General features: G+C 30.6%; 1 protein-coding gene across 1 annotated transcript; it reads left to right on the forward strand.

Annotated features, from left to right (window-relative positions):
* The first annotated feature begins 18,599 nt into the window (after positions 1-18,599).
* Positions 18,600-21,594, forward strand: LOC131649147 (uncharacterized). The gene is made up of 4 exons (XM_058918896.1): positions 18,600-18,625; positions 18,732-20,250; positions 20,458-21,128; positions 21,222-21,594. The coding sequence occupies exons 1-4, from the start codon at positions 18,600-18,602 to the stop codon at positions 21,592-21,594; spliced, it is 2,589 nt and encodes an 862-aa protein (XP_058774879.1).
* Positions 21,595-22,283: the final 689 nt, after the last annotated feature.

Here is a 22,283-nt window from a genome sequence, read left to right on the forward strand (position 1 = left end):
ACTTATTTGATATTTTATTTTAATTGAATAGAATAGAATTTAATTTTAATAAAATTAAAAAAACAATGAGAATATTTTAAAAAAATTAAAAGAAACTTTTTAACTTTAATCTTTATTAATTTATTTTTTAACTATTATTAACTATTTAAAAAGTAAATAGTTGAATTATTAAATAAATTATTTATAAAATTGTAACTATTTAACTAAATTATTGAGATTATCTAAAAGTTATTACGTTAATTATAAAATATCTAAATTATAAATATAAATAGTTTAATAGTTAATTACAAAATATAATTTTAACTTTAATTAAAATTTATTACGTTAATTATAAAATATCTAAAAGTTATAAAATTTATAAAAAAAATACAATTAAAATTTTAATTTTAACAATTAAAACTTAACTCAAATTTATAAATAAATTAATAAAATTTAAAAATTAAATAGGAAAATTATTAAACTAATAATAATTTAAATTTGTATTGATGAAATGTCATAAAAAAATCATTTGAAATACACAAGTGCACCACGTGAAACTTTGCAAAAAAAAATTAAAATTAAAATAGTAACAAATAATTTAGAGGAATCAAAATTTATAATTTTTTTAATATACTAAAAATAATAGTTGATAGATTCAAAAGAATAAAGAAACAAAGTATCAAAATGAAAAAAAATATTAATTGATAGAAATAAAATGAACTCAATATGACAGTTTTTGGGTCATTCTAATATAATAAATTCATTATAATTTTGTGTATCATTATTAATTCAATATAACAAATTTCCAAAATTATTAACATATCTTTTTTTATTCTAAAAGGAATGTACTTATTCCATTTATAAAATGTTTTATTTGATCGGTCCAAAATTTGAAATGGTTGTTCCCTATAATTAAAATCGATATATTTGTCTTTATTAACTAATAAATATTATAAATCTTTGAAGATCTTAGTTTTAAACCACCATTTCAAAATAATTCTATAATTCAAAACTTCTGCGTTTTTCGGAAGTGTACTTCCGAAATCCCAAAAAATGGAATTTCGGAAATTCATTTCCGAATTCTGGAAAAAAATTTTAAAAAAAATTATTTCGGAAATGCATTTCTGAAGTAAGGGTATTTAGAGGTTTTCGCTGGGGGTCAGCCCCATAGGGAGGTGAAGAAAGAAATTCTCAAAAAAAATTGGGAACGATTAATCTGCAGCGAATATTTTCACTTACAAAAACCCTAATGGGTTAAATTTCTTATCAAGATCGTTTGTTTACCCGGAACCATCCCGATTGCGCTTGCTTGAAGTCATCTTGACCAAGTGTAAAAATCTTTATGTGGGTTGTTGTAATCCCTTTGAGAGAAGAAGTTAAAGGTTTTTTTTACTACTTTAACGAGCGTTTTAAGTCTGGAATGCTAAGAGGTGTTGGTTCTATTTGTCACTTCTTATGCCAAATATTAATGCCATTGTTTTTGCCATTAATAAAATAAATGAATTCATGCCTTTTCTAATATTGTTGGTTAATTTTGTATTTCATTATTTTGAAAAAAAATTATAATTCAATCCTTTTTAGTTTATTTGTTGTTTTTAAAAATTTGGTTAAACAAATTTTAAAAAATATTCTAAAAAATGAGGCGCTCCTTTCACTTTTGTAGGATAATTTTTTATTTTATTTATTTCTTATTCATTTGTTATTTTGTTAGTAAATTTTAATTATTAAAAAAACAAACATAATAGATGTGTATTTGGTCTTTTGTTTGCTTTTAAAAAAAATAATAAACAAACATTTTTAAAATTATATCATATTGTTTTTCACTTATAACAATCAAATATTTAATTTAACACGTCTGAATGATATTGTCCATCAATTCATTATATAGGTCTATTATATTGTCTTTTATATGTATTAAATGAAATTTATTTATTTATTTTCTTCTTAAAATATAAGTTACTAAGATTATTTGAAATGAATTTGGTTTAAATTCTTTAATTGTTAATATACTATATATTTAATACCATCATTAAATGATTTATGTATTAAAAATATTAGAGCTATACTAAAAATATTAGAGTTATAAATGGTATGATTTTCTTTTTAATATTTCACGGACTTCTAAATTTAGAAGTAAAAAATAATAAAGTTGGATCATTTAGTTTATAGAAAGAAATCATTAAATAGAGTTGGATTTTTTTTTTTTTTGACAAAAGCAAACTTAACTTCTTTCATTATTTAAAAAAGAGGAAATACAAGGAGGAATCTCATCAAATAACATGCGTCGAGTCCAGGAATTGGCCGCCTTAGCTAAAGTGTGAGCAACCATATTCGCTTGACGCTTTACAAACTTTACCTCAAAGTGGGGAAAATCTAGTAACAACAACTTAATAGAAGAAATAATACAATTAAACTTTGAGTTGCCACGTGCATTTGATCTTAAACCTTGAACAACCATCTGAGAATCACTTTCAAACAAAATATGGCCAAGGTGAAGGGTGCTAATACCATGGATAACTTCCTTGAGGGCTAAGGCCTCCGCTTCTAGAATAAATAAAGTGCCACCATCCCATGCAGTTCCAGCAACAACAAAGTCACCATGATCATCACGAAGGCACCACCCACGATTTGTTGTACCTAACTGACGGTTAAAACCAGCATCCACATTACACTTAAAAGAATCATTCGGGCGGCGGATTCCACTGTAATAAATTCTCCTCAATACCTTCGGAGTGCCGAATTTGTTGAGCAGAAAACCATTCTTGCCACTTGTGCAAGCCTAGCCAACCAAGTTTAGTAGCTTCTTCTTTCTCATTATTCCAAACCCAATCATTTCTATTCTTCCATAGGCCCTCTATCATTACCGCTACTCTACAAGCAAGATTACTATATTCCTTGCAACAAATATCAAAAATAACAGATTTAGCATCTTGGAAAGAGTGGAGACGGTGGATTATAACATCATACAAACCTGCTGCCCGCCAAGAGGAAGTTGCCTCTAAACACCCAAAAAAGACATGCCAATCATCTTTGTAACCGTTATCACAAGACGGACAATTTGGAACGCATGGAACATGATGTTGGCAGAGTCACACTCTCGTCGGTTGACATTCCTTACAAATCCTCCAAAGGAGATGTTTAACTCTAGCCGGTGCCGATATCTTCCATAAGCTATTCCAATTACCATTCACGGTCACCCCTTCATATCTTTTCCCCGCCTTCCTCCAAATGCGATACCCCGACCTGACGCTATACAATCCATGTTATTCTTCCTTCCATACTAATCTATCAACCATAACATCCTCTACCAAGGGAACTTGTAAGATATCTTTTGTAACTGTAACATCAGACAAATTAAATCACGAATAACCCTCATATTCCACTGTTTAACATTAGGCAGCAACAAATCCTTAACTGTAATATTGTACACACCTTGCACTTGCGGACCACCCAAACAACCCTCACTATTACCGCGGAGCCAAGGTTCATGCATGAATTTTATGTTGCTCCTATCACCAATACTCCACATGCAACCCAAAATTAGGACCTCCCAAGCCTTCCAAATACCACGCCAAACAAAACTGGGGTTATAACCAAGAGTTGCATCAAAGAAAGAAGTTCTCAGAAAATACCTTGCTTTGAAGACTCTGGACACAAGAGCCTGAGAATTAGACATGATAAACCAGCCCTATTTAGCTACCATAGCCATATTAAAAGCTCTAAAATCCCTAAAACCCAAACCGCCTTCCTCCTTCGAAAAGGTCAATTTATCCCATGTCATCCATCGAATCCCCTTACTATTAGATCCACCTCCCCACCAGAAAGAATTGATCATTTTCTCAATGTCATCAATCACACCATCCGGAAGAAGAAAAACACTCATAATATAAGCCGTGATAGCCTGAAGAACAGATTAAATCACAGTCTATTTACTTGCCCTGGATAATGACCTAACCCTCCACGAATTAATACACTTCCAAATACGATCCTTAATAAAGGAAAAGGTAGCCTTCTTACTACGACCTATCAAAGATGGAAGCCCCAAGTAAATACCGGTGCCAAGAACATGACGGACCCCCATAACCTTAGCCAGGTCCTCTTGTGCTGGGATACTCAAATTGCGACTAAAGAAAACTTCCGACTTTGACATATTAATATCTTGTCCAGCCGCCTTGGCATATAAATCAAGAAGCTCCGTTATATGACGAACTTCTGAAAGTGTAGCCCTGCAAAATAGAAAACAATTGTCAGCAAAAAGTAGATGAGACACATTGGGTGCCCCTCCACAGACTTGGATACCATGGATATCGCCCCTGGCCACGAAATTCTTTATAAGAGTAGAAAGTCCTTCCGATATAAGAATGAAGAGATAAGGAGACAGTGGGTCTCCTTGCCTCAATCCCCTTCCTGGTTCAATAGGTCCAACACTATCCGAGTTTACCAACACATAATAGTTAACCGATGTTACACACATCATCATCCAATTCATCCATTTATCTGCAAAACTCAATCTAATCAGCATCCCTTTTAGAAATCCCCAATCCGCCTTATCATAAGCCTTACTAATATCAATCTTTAGATCCAATGACGCTTTCCTACCAACCGTCTTTCTTTTGAGATGATGAATAATTTCTGTTGCAATCATCGCATTATGTAAAATAGATCTACCTTCCACAAAAGCCGTTTGTTCTTCAGACACACACTTATCCAACACTTTCTTAAGTCTATTCGCCAGAACTTTCGACACAATTTTATAAATCACGTTACAAAGCGAAATAGGCCTGAAATCTTTCATTGTTCTTGGATTAGCACATTTAGTTTCAAGTAGAGTTGGATTATTTAGTTTCTATAAAAAAGATTATTAAATGGAGGAATTCCAAATAGAATTGATTCTATATTTTTATTTATTTCTTATTCATTTTATTTAATTTTGTTAATAAATTATAATTATTAAAAAAACAAACATAATAGATGTGTATTTGGTCTTTTGTTTTCTTTTTAAAAAAAATAATAAACAAACATTTTTGAAATTATATCAGATTGATTTTTAGTTATAACAATCAAATATTTAATTTAACACGTTTGAATTATGTCTTGCTATTTTTCTTTCGTCTTTTAACTCATGTAAATACTAATTTTTTATAGCATTAATATTCTTATGATAATTAATCATTATTATAATTTTAAAAATATTTGCTTATTATAAATTTTATTTTAGTTTAATAAATTTCAGTTTTAAGTATTTTTTAAATATTATAAAACATTTAACCCGTGCCTCGCACGGGTCTAAATACTAGTGTGTGTAATTTATACGGAGCTTTATAAATAATTAAGATACTTTTGTAATTTATGTGATATCATGATTACTATTAGAGGTGATTGTTAAATTATAACATATCAAATTGTTAAAATATTACACATCAAACTATATCATCAAATATTATTATTTATTTATTCTAATGTTTTTATTAGGTTTTTTTAATAAAAAATATGCTTAAATATTAATGTAACTTATCAAATCATAACATATATAAAACTTTTAATTAGGTAATCAAATAATTAACTGTTTTTTAAGTGATAATCACTTTATTTTAATTCGTAATTTTATTTAATAAGTAATATTTTTTAAAAAATCAATTTTAAAATTAAATATCAAATTTAAATGAAATATACCCTGTGTGTGTTTTCCATTAATTGTATGCCAACGAATGAGATTAAGGGTGTAGCAATTGAGCAAAGAGAAAAGGGTAAATAAAATTATGAATGCTTGAGAATTTGAGAAGTGAATCCTCTCATAGGTTTAAGCAATTTTGTTCATTTACCTTGAAATATGACCCTTATTTGTTAACCAAGTCACATTACAATCCTTGAAAGTACTTTGTGATTTGTGTTTTTATGCTTTCAATATGAGTTTTTTGGATGAATGCATAATTTAATCAAGATGTTAGCAAGATTGTTGGGTGTGAGTCAAGTCCCTCATTTTTGTTCTTTAACCATTAATGAAGATGTGTGCTAGGTAAGATTTATATTTGAGCATGTATTGTTTTGGAATGTTTGACATGAGTTTTGTACTTGGAATTTGTTTCATGATCATGGTATCGTTGTAGTATGGTGGTAAGCATGACCTTACTTGTACTTTTGAAAATTTGAACCATGCACTTGTCTTATTTTCTCAAAACTTGTTTGATCATGATATGTTTTGGAAGTTTCTCTTGTTTCTTTAGGTTTGAAAGACTCTTGTTTGAGGATAAACAAAGTTCTAAGCTGGGGAGAGTTTGATAAGTGCCAAATTATGGTGAATTTATGCATAAGAAAATGGCATTTATTAGCTTAATTCACTGGAAAAATAACAAGTCAAAACCTCAACTTTAATGTAAATATTGTTTAGTTTGATATTTTACACTTTATTTTGTAGGTTTGAGTGCATTGGAGAAGCTTTGGTCATCAAAAGGCAAAAAAAAAAATGGCTTCAATATACATTGTTGAAAGAAAAAAAGACAAAGTGTTACTAACCCTTTTTACAAATATTTTTTTGGGTGATGTTAACATTACCCAATAAAATTTTTTTATCTTAGAAATTGTGTATTGAATTAATTATAAACACATATTTAATTTTGTTTTTTATTTTATTCAAAACACTTTTTATGCTTGAGAGAAACATGACCTTGCCCGCCATTTCGATTTTGATTAAGTTGGATTGTTAATTTTGAGATTTAGGGTTCGAGGAGTGTTTGTTCGGTTGTTTTTGTGTTTACATTGTTATGGTGATACCGGGGGAGAAGGTGAATTGAGTTGTATCATTGTAGCAGTGAGAGAGAGAGAGAGTGGTTCAGAGAAGGGGCGGATTGAGCTTTTTTTTAGGGTTTCACATTAAGTTGGATTTATGTTGGGCTTGGAGCGGGTAACACCAACCCAGTCTGTTACTTTCTAGGATAGCCGAAACCCGTTTTACTACTTCTCACGCTTTTCCGAATTCACTTACCCCCATTTCTGACTGAGTTTGTTAATTGATTGGGCCTGCCTTCAAACAGATAGTCCAGCGTCCCATTTTCCTCATTACGCCTCCTCTTTATTTTTTTAGCCCATTTAATTTGTTATGTTTCACTATTGTTTTGTTTTATTTGTTCAGTATTATAAAAAAAACAAAAAAAAATGTTTTTTTTAAGTTAGACTTTATTTTCATATCAAAAAACCCAAAAATGTTATAATTAGTTTTTAATTCTATTGATTTTATTTTACACTTTAAGCTTTTAATCAATTAATTAAACATTGATTTAATTAGTTGATCTTTGTTAAGTAAAATTAATTAGTCTTACTAATTAATTTTTCTTAATTTTAGTTAATTAATTTAATAAAATTTTAATTAATTGATTAAATGGTTAACTTGCTTTTTTTCATTTACTTGTTACCTATCTTTGTTCATTTTTAAAACACACACACACACAAAAACTTTTGAGCCGAACTACGGGTGCTCTGATTTCTTAAAAGGGATACGTAGGCATTAGGTCGCGGCGCCTGAACGAGCACAATCTTGTATATATTTTCTTTCTTTTCCCCGTGTTTCTTTTCTCTATCTTTTACATGTGTTTCCCTTGAGCTTTAGGCTTTAGACTTTTAGATAACACCCATAGATTAGACTAACAAGAGCGGATCCCGTCGAATACGACGGACGTGAGGAGTGTTAATCCCTTCTCCTTGCGTAACCGATATCCTTACCTTTTCTCTTGGTCGAAAGACCTTTGTTTGTTTTCCCCTATAGGTTTTACTCGATGTTTTTCTTTCCCATCTCGTGGGATAAATAAAAAATTGATGCCGACTTCATTGATCTTTGATGATTTAGTGCAGTTGTTTCAGCGAGCACAACCATTCAACTCCCTATAAGTATGCACTAAATCCACATCATCCAACTTGGCCATTAGAAGACGAATACTATGAACCAAGATGGAGGATCCAATACACTTTTTCGTCCTTTGCAGAATGCTATCAACCGCAAGCTTCGAGTCCATATTGATTTCCACCTTCTTATAACATTTATCTATTGTCAGCTTAAGGCCTTTAAAGATTCCCCAAAGCTCCGTCATCAACGCACTACAATGGCCAACAAACTTCGAAAACCCTCCACACCAATCTCCCGAAACATCCCTAAGAATCCCACCACAATCAGACATTCCGCTAGGATCATGCGCACCATCAACATTCAACTTTACAAATCCTATTTTCGCCCTATTCCATTGAAGAACCTTCACCTCCTGCTTCCTTTCCATAACTTTTTTCCCATCTTCATGGCTTCGAAGTACTCTTTGACTTTAACCTCAATGTACTCAGTCGTATGCATTGGTCTAACAAAGTTCTGGTCATGAAAATATTTATTCCTCCTAGACCATAAATTGTGACATCCTACTGCTTAATAATTGCACCAGTCAGTCTCTGGATGGATATTTCTTGAAACATTAAGCTCAATCCACTTATGGAGGTTAGCTTGGAAAACCCCTATGCAATACAATTAGGAACCTTACAATCCCGAAGAGCATGAAGGGAAGATTCATTCACGTAGCCACACAAACTACAACCAGCATCTCCCAAACCAAACAGATTCTTTCTGTAATTAGTAAGGAGCCTATCATGATTTAGGATCCAAATAAAGTTACAAACTCTCTCTAAAACTTCCAAGGACTAATTCTGTCTCCACTGCTCCCTCATGCCATTGTCATCAACTTGCGACAAATACCTATACATGCTGCTAATAGAAAATAAGATATCATCTTCAGTTGCAACTGTTAACATATCATCTATGTTATTCTCTATCGGGAGAAGAATAGCCGCAATCTTCATTCTGGTTTAATACGGAATCCAATCCAACATTCTCCAATTCCAATCATCACCATCTTCACCAACCAAATCACAAATATTAGCACTGGCTAGATCCTAGAAAATAGGGAGATTAAGATCCATGATACATGTATTAATGTCAATCTTAACTGCTAAATAGAAATCAGTGTATGAACAAAGGTCTGCGTATTTCATATTGTCTGAATTGAAAGAGCCCAAAAAGTCTTGTTACTTATGTTGTTTTAGATTATTCTTTTACTAATTATTTTCTACTAATTCTTTTAAAATCTCTTATAAGACTTGAGAAAACAAATGACTACTAAAAATACATAAATATCCTTTAGCTCTCTTTTTTAAATATTGCCACGTGATTACTTATAGGGTTTATTTTGACAATAGATACATTTATTAATAAAATATAATTTGTATCATATTAGGAGCTTTTATGATAACTGTTAGATAAATGACCATCATAAATTAGTATGACCAAATAACATTGTAAGTACCAACAAAAACAATAATATATTTGAGCCACAAGTTTTCCTTCTTTTTTCTTCTTCTTTTGAAATCATAATAGACTTGAGAAAATTATATATTACAAAAAAAATTATTTTTCCCACTTCAAATATTTACACGTAATCAATTATAATGGTCTTAATGGTAAATTGACTTTTAATATTAATAATTAATTAATTTTATTTTTTCTATTATTTTCTATTCATTTTATTTTTCTTTCATTGAAATTTAATTATATGCTTTATTTTTTTAACAAAAATAAATAAAAAACTAAAAAAATTAAAAAGTATACATAAAATAAATATTATTCAATAATTATTTAGTCGAAATGATTTTTTTTAAATATAACCAACATGTATTATTAAATATATAACAACCATTTTTTAAAATTCTTTTTCAACAAATAAGTCACTAAATAATGGGTTGGAGCATACAATACAATTTACATAACAGAAAACACTTATATCCAATTAATCATTTAAATTTTAATACTTTTCTATATCTTAATATCAGAACAATATCATATATTAGTTATAATTTATTAGACAAATTTGATCTTTAAAAATTAATTAAATAAATTAGATTTTTTAATTAATATTGTCAATAAAAAAATGAGATCATTATAATATATTTACTATAATTTTTTTTATTGAAAATGAGTCACTAAAAAACTTATTGGACTATACAATTCATACAAATCACAAATATTTGCTATTAGTTAATTAATTTAATAATTCTTATAACTTATAAATAAAAATGAAAATAATCGATACTAATGAGAGGCTTTCAATTTTGCCTTTCTTCATTAAAGTTGAACCGATGTTGGATCCTGATTAAACCGATTATAAATAAATAAATAAATAAATAAATATTTTTATTTATATAAAATAATAATACAAAAGAGAAAAAAATTTAATGATATAAAAATGTTGATTAGTTTATAATTATTAACACTAAGTTACCTTTTATATTTTTAAAATTTTATGTTTAATTATTTTAAAATTATCGCTAGACAAAATAATTCAAAAGTATTTACAATGTCACCAACTTTAAAAAAAATCAATTTACTCTATAAGAAAGTAATTAATTTTAATTTTTTACATAAGGTAGGAAAATTTTAAAAATAAAAAATAATTGGTCAATTGACTCGATAGGTCTAAGACTTTCATTTTAATATATAATAATACTAACAATAATAATAATAATAAATTAATACTAATAATGATAAATTAGTAACTACTGTGTATTATGTATTGATATACAAAATCTATTTTTTTCATGAATTGAAAATAATTTTTACTTTGTTTATTTATTTGGTTTCTCTACACTACTAAGTATTAGAGTGACTGAAGAAGGAATAAGAAAATTAAAGTAAATAATATTTGATTCAAAACGAAACCTTTTTATCATGTTTTTATAAGATAAAAGCAAAATTTCGTGTGACCTTAAAAATTATTTAAACTTCCAATTTCTAAGTTTTTGATATGTTTTTATCGGTTTTCCAATTTATATCTTAATTCTTCTACAATTCAGTTTTCAGATCCAAACAAATCGGCTAGAGTTTCGGTTTTCAATCTGATTAATTGAATCGTCTGATCGAATCTGATTTTGATTACCATGGTTTTGGATAAAATCATTTAATCTAACATATGAAATTAATGGCCCTATTTTGAATTTAAACACTTTTACTCTCTCTTCTAATTTTCTTCTTGACAAAAAAAAAATAGATACACCATCGAATTTTAGTGCAAAAAAGTGAAAAGAGAATTAAAATTGTTTAAATTTATACAAAATAAAAATGTTTGTTATCATGAAATTAGTTAAAATCAGTGTTTTTAATTATTATAAATATAAAAATACGAAAAAAATTATCATACGTTTATTATAATTTTTCACACCGTAAAATTGCTGATTTTTTCTACTTAGAATGTGTCATTGAAAAAAGTGTTGAAGCATAAAACTTTTATAATGGTACAAAATACTATCATAGATCAATTAAAGTTTGTATTTTTTATAACTTCTAAAAAAAATTATAATTTATTTTAAAAATTGCATATAAAAAACATTTGCAACATACTTAATATTTTTTAATATCATTAATATTAATGTGAAAACAACTACAAAAGACTAACTAAAAAAATTTCAAACTTTGAATTTTCATGTTGTTTTTTCTAAAATGAGTTGCTAAAAAAAACATTGAAAAATATAATTCATATAGGACATAAATATTTAACATTAACTAATTAGTTAAATTTTGTATTGGTTTTCAAATAAAATTAAAAATTATATAGTAAACTAATTATAATGTAAGTAAAAAATCATGCATAAATAAAAAATTTAAAACCTATATTTAATGCCACATGAGACTATAATTTTAATAAACGAAGTATTTGTGAATATCAATAAAAATGTAAGAAAGGTTATAAAATATTAAATAAAAGGATTTCAGACTTCAAATTTCCACACTGTTTTTTCAAAAATAAATTGCTAAAAAAATTCAAAAGTACAAATCATACACGACACAAATATTTAACATTATTTAATTAGCTAAATTTTGTATTGATTAACAATTTTCAAATAAAATTAAGAACATATATAATAAATTAATTATAATATATATAAAAAATCATACAAAAACAAAATAATTATAATAAACCAAATAGCAACTCACTCCTCCACATTGACATAGATGCTATGAGAAAGGGAGCCCAACTGCAACATCACCATGCTGAGTCCTTAACTGCTCCTGTCTCAGATCTGGAAATCCTCAATGCCTTGAAGAGTATTGGGGAGAACAAAGCTCCAGGTATAGATGGCTACACCTCCAAGTTTTTTAAAACTTCTTGGCTTGTTATTGGTAGTGACATTAGGGATGTTGTTCATGAGTTCTTTAACTACAATAGAATGTATAGGGCTATAAATTGTGCTTTAGTCACTCTCATTCCCAAATCCCCTGATGCAAAACATATGAAAGACCTTAGGCCTATAGCTTGTTGCACTACATTGTACAAAGTGATTTCAAAAATTCTGACCAATAGGCTTAGTAAAGTGATAGACACTGTGGTAGATTACAGTCAGTCAGCTTTCATCCCTGGCAAAGTGATACAGGATAACATTATTATTGCCCAAGAGCTTATCAGAGGGTATACTAGGAAACACATCTCCCCTAAGTGCACTATCCAACTAGATATATAGAAGGCATATGATACTCTAGAATGGCAGACCCTTGAGGATATCATGAGAGAAATGAGTTTTCCCCAAAAATTCATTAGATGGATTATGATATGTGTCAAGACTGTATCTTATAGGTACAATATTAATGGACACTATAGTGGTTACCTTCCAGCAAAGAGGGGCCTTAGACAAGGTGACCCAATCTCCCCCATGTTGTTTGTGATAGCCATGGAATATCTCCATAGATGCTTAAGAAAGTTACAGCAAAACCCTGCCTTTAAGTTCCATCCAAAATGTGGCAAACTAGGCATTGTTAACATTTGCTTTGCTGATGAATTAATGCTCTTTACAAGAGGTGATAAGATTTTTGTTGCCCTGTTAATGTCAATCTTCAAGGATTTCTCTGCAGCCACTGGTCTTAAAGCTAGTCCCACCAAATGTAAAGTGTATTTTGGGGGTGTGACTGAGGATGTTCAGCAGCAAATTCTGGAGGCCACTGGATTTGCAGTAGGAACCTTGCCCTTCAAATACTTAGGGGTTCCTTTAGTGAGTAAAAAGCTAACTGTATCTTTGTGCAGGCCTTTAATTGATCAGATTGTTTCGAAAATTACTCACTGGACAGCTAGGCTCTTGAGCTATGCAGGTAAGCAACAATTAGTGAGGAGTGTACTATTTGCCGTCACTAATTATTGGCTGCAGGTGTTTCCTATGCCTAAGTGTGTTATCAAACACATTGAGGCAGTGTGTGGAAGTTTCATTTGGAGTGGTGGGGCTGAGATCACTAGAAAAGCTCCTGTTACTTGGGACAAGATGTGTGAACCCAAGAATTCAGGAGGCTTGAATATCACTACTCTTAATGAATGGAATGTGGCTACCTTCGGCAAGCTGACATGGAATATTCAGGCTAAGGCTGACAAGTTATGGGTGAAATGGGTCAACATTTACTATCTGAAGAACCAAGACTTTATGGTTTGGTAAGCTAGAGTTGGAGATTCAAGCTTGATGAAGAGCTTGTGCACCTGCAGGGACCTGATATTACACACTAGTCATTGGACTGAAGCTGTGCAGAGTGGGGGTTACAATACCACTAAGATGTACCGATGCCTTAGGGGTGAGAGAGCAACAGTCCCTTGGAGGAAAATCATGTATAAGAACTTAGCAAGACCAAGAGCAAAATTCCACATGTGGCTGGCTTTGTTGGGCAGGATTAGCACCAAGTGTCGACTTCAAAAGTTTGGCATTAATACTGATATACTATGTGCCTTCTGTACAGAACAAGAAACTCTTGACCACTTGTATTTTGGATGCAAATGGACATGTAGTGTTTGGACTAGCATTCTGCAATGGCTGGGATACCATAGGACTCCTGCACAGTGGCATCAAGAACAAGTGTGGTTAGCCTGCGAAATGTCAAAGAAAGGCTGGAGAAGAAACATCTTGAAGGTTGCAATAGCAGAATGCATCTATGCTCTTTGGTATAATAGAAACTCTATTATTTTTAGAAAGGAAAAATTTATGATCAGATTATCGGGAGTATTAAATTTATTGTCTATACTAGGTGCTCTAGCAATAGATTACTTAGTCCACATTTTGATGCTCATACTCTTTGCATAAAGTGATTTGTGTTCTTTGTATTCCTGGATCCTAAGATCGGATGTATTACACTGTTTTGGGATTAATAAAGTTAATATTTGTTCCAAAAAAAAAATTATAATAAACCAAATATTTGTTAATATTTTTTCATAAAAAGGAGAGCGATTATAATAGCTTAACTATAATTTTCACAATTTTATTCATGTTATATTTTTTTGCCATGGTTGAATTGTACATTTCATGTACAAGATAATTTATTTGCCATTACTTAATTAATTAAAATTATGTATATTTTTATATTTCTAAATAAAATAAAAATAACTATAATATATTATTTTATTTTAATCACAATCACACGTGAAAAATTGATTATTTTGAAGGTATATTTGTCAATAATCGATATAAAAAATGGGATAAATATTTGTTTCTAATACAAAATATAGGAGAAATACTTGTCGCTAACGTAATATAAAAAAAACATAAAACACATATTTAGAATTGATACCTAACAAATTATAGGATAAATGTTTATAATTAACTAACTAGTAAGAGACCCGTGCTGCCGCACGGGTATTTGTCTATTTGATTATTATGTAAATTAATTAGACATGAAAAAAATATATTTCATAATATTATAAGAAGTGTAAATGTATAATTTAAAATATAAATGAAAAATAGAAAAGTATTTACTTAATTGTTAATTGAATAATAATCATATAGATTTAAGTGTATTTGAAAATAATAATTTTGTCTTTAAATAAAAGTAATAATTTAATAGTGACCAGTAACATAAAAAATTAGTTGTGTGAATGACTATATAGTATTATTTAATGAGATAAAATACAATTTTTATTTTATTAAAGTTAAAAAATAGATTAATTAATGACTCGTGAGATAAATAAAATAATTCAATTTGATATTGTGTTGATAGTGACCCGTGATTTAAATAAATTTTTAATTGTATTAAAACTCAAAAATGGAGTTGAGAGGAACTAACATAAACCCAAGAAAGATCAACAATGCAAAACCCATAAAATCGCATTTTAGTTCCCAATAAAATAAGTAGACTTGAAATAGAGAAATAAATAGTTTTTCTTATCAAAATTTGTTAACAATATATGGATCTATGTAATAAATAATATCACGATTTTACCAACTATAAACATATGACTGAATCAATCCTTTCATATCAAGAGGCAAGGTACTATAAAAGTCAACCACAAAAATCAATGAGTGATATATCAAATTAAAGGAGAAAATATTATATATAAAAAATTATTATTAGAAATCTATTAGGTCTCAATTTTTATGGTAATTTATGTGCGTGTCTCGTAGATTCTGAGCAAAAAATGTTGTTGCACTTCCATTGCTAGTTCCTCCACACTCAGTTGATATCCCAATTCTATCTATATTAACAAAATCAATAAAAACGTATTAGAGTTTTATAAAAAGTATTAACCGCCAAAAGCAAAATATTACAATTCAATATTTATTTTATCTAGATAAAAATGCATGGTAGTAGTGTGATTAAACTTGACTACAAATTGGTATAAAACAATTTAACTTGATCTGAAATTCTTAGATATATCACTCTTAAAATCATATCTGAACTTTAGATTTTTGCTTCTACATTTGCAACTGAAGAATTACAACTTGGCTTGAATTGCATGCTTATTTACATAAGCTATACATTGCCTAACTGTCATGTCATATATATATATATATATATATATATATATATATATATATATATATATATATATATATATATATATATATATATATATATATATATATATATATATATATATATATATATATATATATATATATATATATATATATACATCATGCCAACCCTTATGACATCTTGGTCAACCAATTATGTAACTATTAGTTAAGCTATAATCTGGTAATAATTATCACCAAAGAGAATATGAAAAATATATAATTTAATACTTAGAAAATTCAGTTTATCTTACAAAAGACAATTGTCACAGGACAGCAAATGTATGGACTAAGCAATCCTGGTTAACCACTTGCATTTGAGCAAAGACAATTGTTCCATGAGCATTTTTTGTAAGTGTTTGAAATCTAACAATTTTACACTCATATCACATTTTAGACAGAATCACAATGATCACAGTGCATAGTTAATATAGTCTTATAGTTCCATACATTTCATTAGAGGTAATTGAAGAAATCAAAATGAAGATGCTCACCTACTTCCAAACTGATTGAAAAAGTATGAACAATAGATGCACTTCTGTAAAGCCAGCCCTACTGCTACATATGCAACTTTCTCTTCAGCAATTCTAGCCACAATTTTAGATGTCCTATTATCTCCAAAGCCAACTAATTTTTGAACCAAACGTAGCCCATCATCAAGCCCTCTAGCCTCCTATAAGCACAATAAATATGTACATTAAGAATATCAGGTCAGCATTGCAGAATTCAAAGCTTATCTATCTGTCTTTGTTAGGAATATTTTTTATAGTTTGAGTGGGAAACCTGCAATCCCAAACCTTTGTTTTCTATGCGGATACGACAATTCGCTTTGGTAAACTTGACGGGTCAGGTACCTTCTAGTTGCTTCATCTCGCATTTTAGCGGCAATCTCTTTGCTAGTAGGATATTTTGATAAACTTGATGGATCACAAGGAAAATGTTTTGATGTGAAGCACTGTCAAAAAAATGGAGAAAACTTCAAAATACAGAATCAACAGTATTATTGATTTTAAATACGGGAAACATATACCATAAAGATTGAAATGTAAATATATTACTTAATGAAGTGCAACCTAAACTTGAAAGATCTAACTTAAAATGCACTTCTGAAATTGAACTTTAAACATGAAATCATCAACTTTCCTGTCATTTTCCAATTCAGAAGAATGCCTTGTACCACCACCATTGTCGGTGCTGATGGTTGCCCAATACTGCGGTAACATTTGATCTGTATTAAGCATCACAACACCATTAAAGTCCTGCAAGACTTTCTAAGCCGTTCCTCGCGAATAGAACTCAACAAATCTACATCCCTCCAAGGTACCAGTTTGCTTACTACTTATGATCTTGGCTATAACAACCTGCATATAGACAACAACACAACAACAACATCAACAAAAAACTAATCAAAAGTTTCAAGTTCATGTAACTTATAAAAAATTGCAGATCTACATATTTTGAAGCTTTTGTGTATAATATTTAGATGGTATAACTAAAATCGTAAGCTTTAATGTTTCAAATTCAAAAAAAAAAAAGTTGAGTAAAACATTTACCTTTATTAAACGTGGGTCTTCGAAATGCTCATGTTAAGCGAAGATCTGCTTCATATTCTTCATCTTGGTGTGAGGAATCGCATATTCTGAAACGAAAATAAATCAAAGACTCAAAGGAATCACATCTTCTAAAAATAAAATTAAATCAGCGTGAAATCACGAAATGGATCTTAAATCCAAAAAAATAGAGCGGCTACTCGTTGAAGAGAAAATTGTGCAGAAGTTGTGAGGTGGGGTGAGCATTGCGTGGCTTGGAGGTGAGAGGTGACTCCGGCGACATTTTTAGGGTTTCAAGGAAAAGGAAAAAGAGAGAGTAGAGAAGAAGGGGAGAGAAGAGAATACGTAATGAGGAGGAAGAAGAGAGAGGGGTATGATTTTGAAATGAGGGAAAGAGGGAAGAGTGAAATTGGACCAATAATATTGTAACACTTGGTGAATTTGTTGTGAAAAGTGGTATAAAGAAGAGTTTATTTTGTTAATTACGAAAATGTACAATTGTTAGTGCAATTTTTTTTGGAGGAAAGGGCATTTTCGGTAGTATGCTCAATCTTATAATAATGGGTAGATAGTAGATATATAAAATATTATTCATATATATAATACAAGAAAAATATTTGAATAAGAAAACTTAAATCCGCTTAAAATTTAAAAAAACTAATCATAACAATAAGAATTAAATTTTGATTATCATAATCATTTTAAAAATATCGTGAATGAAAAATACATCTTTATTATTTATAGGCTTAATAGCAACTTTGGTCCCCCTATTTTACCTTTTTTTGAATTTTGATCCTCCCATTTTAAAAATATGGATTTTGGTCCCTTTTTCATGTTTTGTTTTGAATTTTAGTCCTCCATCAAATTTGGAACAATTTTTTAATGAGGTGGCGCTGCCTTTGATGACGTGTCAGTTTGAAGTCATAAATATTTATTTCCACCTCAGAAAATTCATTTTTAAATTAATTAAAATTTAGATGTGTCATTAAAATTATTATTATTATTATTATTTCATTATATCTATTATTAATTCATTTTCATTATCAAAATCTTATAACAATTAACAAAACCTAAAGAGACACACTTTAACCCTTTTGATTGAGACCCATGAAGATGCAAACTGAGGAATACGAACCGTAAGTTCATCGTCGTCATCACCGTCTCCATCGTAATCTTTGTTCATCGTCGTCATCACTGTCTCCATCGTAATCTTTGTTCATCGTCATCGCCATGGCAAATCCAACTTTTGTTTTGAGGTATGCCAACTTTTATTTTGTGGTTTGCGTATTCAGTTCTTGGTGACATTGTGGTTTGCATATTTAGTTCTTGTTGTTTACAGAGGTGTGTTTTTATTTTGTGTAGGCCAAGTGAAACACAAACTGTAAGACTTAGAATACATCATAGGGGACGTTTGGTGCAACATCCAGTGAAGTTGTATGTTGGAGGGGTTGCAAGTGAAATGAATTGGGACTGGGATGTGGACTTAATGTCCTATATGGAGATTGAAAAGATGATTAAAAATGAAGGGTATTGTAATATTCGGTGTTTATGGTATTGGAATCCTAAGTATGCCTTTTCTCGTGGACTTCGGCCTTTGAATGATGACAAAGATGTGTTAAAGTTCATGGAAGATATTAGAGGATATAAATTGATCGACGTTTATGTTGAACACAAAGTCGAAGAAGTTAATATTGAGGATGTTAGGTTTGAAGAAGTAAATGTTGAAGAAGCGATTGTTGAAGATGAAAATGTTGAAGAAGCAAATGGTGAAGATGAAAATGTCAAGGATGTCAATGTTGAAGGTGTCAATAGGGAGGACAGTGAAACAGATCCTGATTATGAGGAGTGTGAGGATGATGAGGATGGTGAGGAAAGTGAGGAAAGTGAGGATGAGGAGTTGAACTTAGGTCATGATGTCGGTGTTAATTGGACCACGGTTCTCCCTAACACTTCAACTGAGCAACCCTCAAGATTGGTTGTTAATTCTGATAATGAATGTTGTGATTCAGATGAGCTACATACACCACTTGGAAGTGATGTTGAAGATGGCATGGAAAGGTTTCCATCTTTTAAACAAACTACGAAGTTTGAAATTGGGATGATGTTCAAGGATAAGATGCAAATCAAAGATGCCGTAAAAGATTATGCAATGGAGTCTAATAAGAATGTTGTGATCAAGAAAAATGACAAGAAGAGAGTGGTTGTAAAGTGTATGGTAGGTTGTCCCTTTTATATAAGGTTTAGCCTTAGAACAACCAACCAATTTTGGCAACTTGTTAGCTTCACTAATCTACATAATTGTCATAAGACACCAAGGAATAGACAAGCGACGACCGTTTGGTTAGCTAAAAAATTTGTGAATACATTAAGACACACTCCTGAAATGAAGACTAAAGGGTTGATTGCAGAAGCAGTGGAAAAGTGGGGGGTGAAGTTGTCAGTAGATCAAGCATATAGAGCCAAGAAAAAAGCGATAGAGTTAATTCAAGGAGCTGGTCGTGAACAATTCATCCACCTTAGAAGTTATGCTGAGGAATTATTGAAGTCAAATCCAAACTCTACAGTTAAAATTCAGTGCGATGATTCAGCTTGTGGTCTTGTGTTTGAAAGAATATATGTATGCTTAGAAGCATGCAAGTCAGCTTTTGCAACCACTTGCAGGCCTCTAATTGGTTTGGATGCATGTTTTCTGAAAGGGGACTTCGGAGGTCAGTTGGTAGGGGCCGTTGGTAAGGATGGAAATAACAAGATGATACCAATAGCTTATGTAGTTGTGGAAGCTGAAACAAAGGATTCATGGCAATGGTTTCTTAAGTTATTACTCGAAGACTTACGGTCTATTCAACAAAATGCTTATAGATTTATATCAGACCAACAAAAGGTATGCAATTCTGTTATGATATCAGACCATGTTCATACACTTAATTATTCTAACTTCCATATACTGCTATATTATTCTAACTTAGTATGTTTCATGTTCTATTTAAGTATATTATACCATGTTATATTTAAGTATACTGCTATATTATTCTAACTTAGCCAACTTCCAGATACTGCTATATTATATGTGTCTGTTATGTAAATTCAGGGTTTGGTTCCAGCAATTCTTGAAACAAGCCAACATGTTGAGCATAGATTGTGTGTTAAACACTTATATGGTAATTGGAGGAAGAAGTACCCTGGAATTCATATGAAAGAAGTGTTATGGAGGGCGGCTAGGGCCACAACATTACCGGCATGGGAAAGAGCAATGAATCAGATGAAAGAGTTTAATGCCAAGGCTTGGAAAGACATGATGGATGTACCTGCTTCATGTTGGAGTAGATCTCATTTCAAGACAGACTCACAGTGCGATTTACAAGTCAATAATATGTGTGAGGCTTTTAACCGAGCAATATTGGAGTATAGAGACAAGCCAATAATTACATTGCTTGAAGGAATCAAACACTACATAACGGTTATAATTTCTACTCAAAAGGAGAAACTATCCAGGTACAAAGGTGCTATAAGTCCTAATATCCAACAAATATTGGAAAAAACAAAGAGGGAAGCAGAACGGTGGACTGCCACTTGGCATTCGGATGATGACTTTGCTATTTTTGGTGTTTCAAATAGTGTTGAGACATATATTGTAAACTTGCTGCAGAAGACATGTGCTTGTAGGAAGTGGGAGTTAACCGGAATACCATGTTGTCATGCTATCGCATGCATATGGTTTAACAAAAAGGAGCCCGAAGATTATGTTTCATCATTCTACAGGTATTTCCTTCTCATTTTAACCAAAATACAACTATAATAATGATACCGACGTATTATGTTAACTTACGAATTCATCATTTTATTTGTGTATAGGAAGTCTACCGTGATGGCTACTTATAGCCATATCATTATGCCAACCAATGGTCCACAACTATGGCCGACAAATGTTACTCAACCAATCAACCCTCCAGTCATGAGAAGATCTATTGGTCGCCCAAAGAAGAATCGTAACAAGGCAAATGATGAGCCGAGGAATAGAAAAACATTACCTAGAAGTCTTCAAACTGTCAAGTGCAAGAAATGTGGGAGTTTTGGGCATAACAAGCGAACATGTAAAGGCAAGAGAGCTGCAGAGAGAGCAATTCCTAAGGGTGGAAACAAAAAGGCAAAAAAAACCGAAAACAACGGGGCTGAACAAACAGTTATAGACGGAGGATCGCAAGCGCCAAAGCCAACCCAAGAATAGAATTTAAGTTATGACATTTAGTTTAGGTCTTGTTTTGTGACATTGATATATCTTGTGTCTCGTTTGTAATAGCAGCAACTTTGGTCTGCATTTTGTGTTTCGCTTGTAATAGCTGCAAATTTGACACTGCATTATCTTGTTTTATGACACTGCATTATCTTGTTTTATGACACTGCATTATCTTGCTAATTAAAAGCTTGTGGTTTATAACTTTATAGTCTGCCCCAAATCAATGGTTAAGAAATTTTTGTTCTTAAAACAACTTGAAATTGCCTTCTGATAATTCCAGATGCCCAACAGATTAGACTCAATAGATTAGAACCTATGATGATAATGATGCGCGTTTACAAGAAGAGGTCCTGAAAAAGACTGTATCCCTCGCCAAACAACTTGATCCCCAGGTGAATGCTATACTTCAATCATACAGGACTTCTATATTTTTGAATGTGTGTAAATTGTTTTGAAATATTACATATATTACCTATCAAGTACTTTTTAAATTGGTTTATACATTTTCTAAGTTTTATTGTTTCAATGTATGAAGTTTTTTAGGGACTGTTGAAACTTTAGCATTTAGACAATGAATAGGAAAAAAAAATGCTAACACTGCATTACGACAAGAGTAATAATAAGATGTTATTTCAACTACAATAAGTTAATTAATGCACTTATCGGTATCACTAATTAGT

The sequence above is a fragment of the Vicia villosa genome, linkage group LG2 (assembly GCF_029867415.1).
Source record: "Vicia villosa cultivar HV-30 ecotype Madison, WI linkage group LG2, Vvil1.0, whole genome shotgun sequence".
Classification (NCBI taxonomy): Eukaryota; Viridiplantae; Streptophyta; class Magnoliopsida; order Fabales; family Fabaceae; genus Vicia; species Vicia villosa.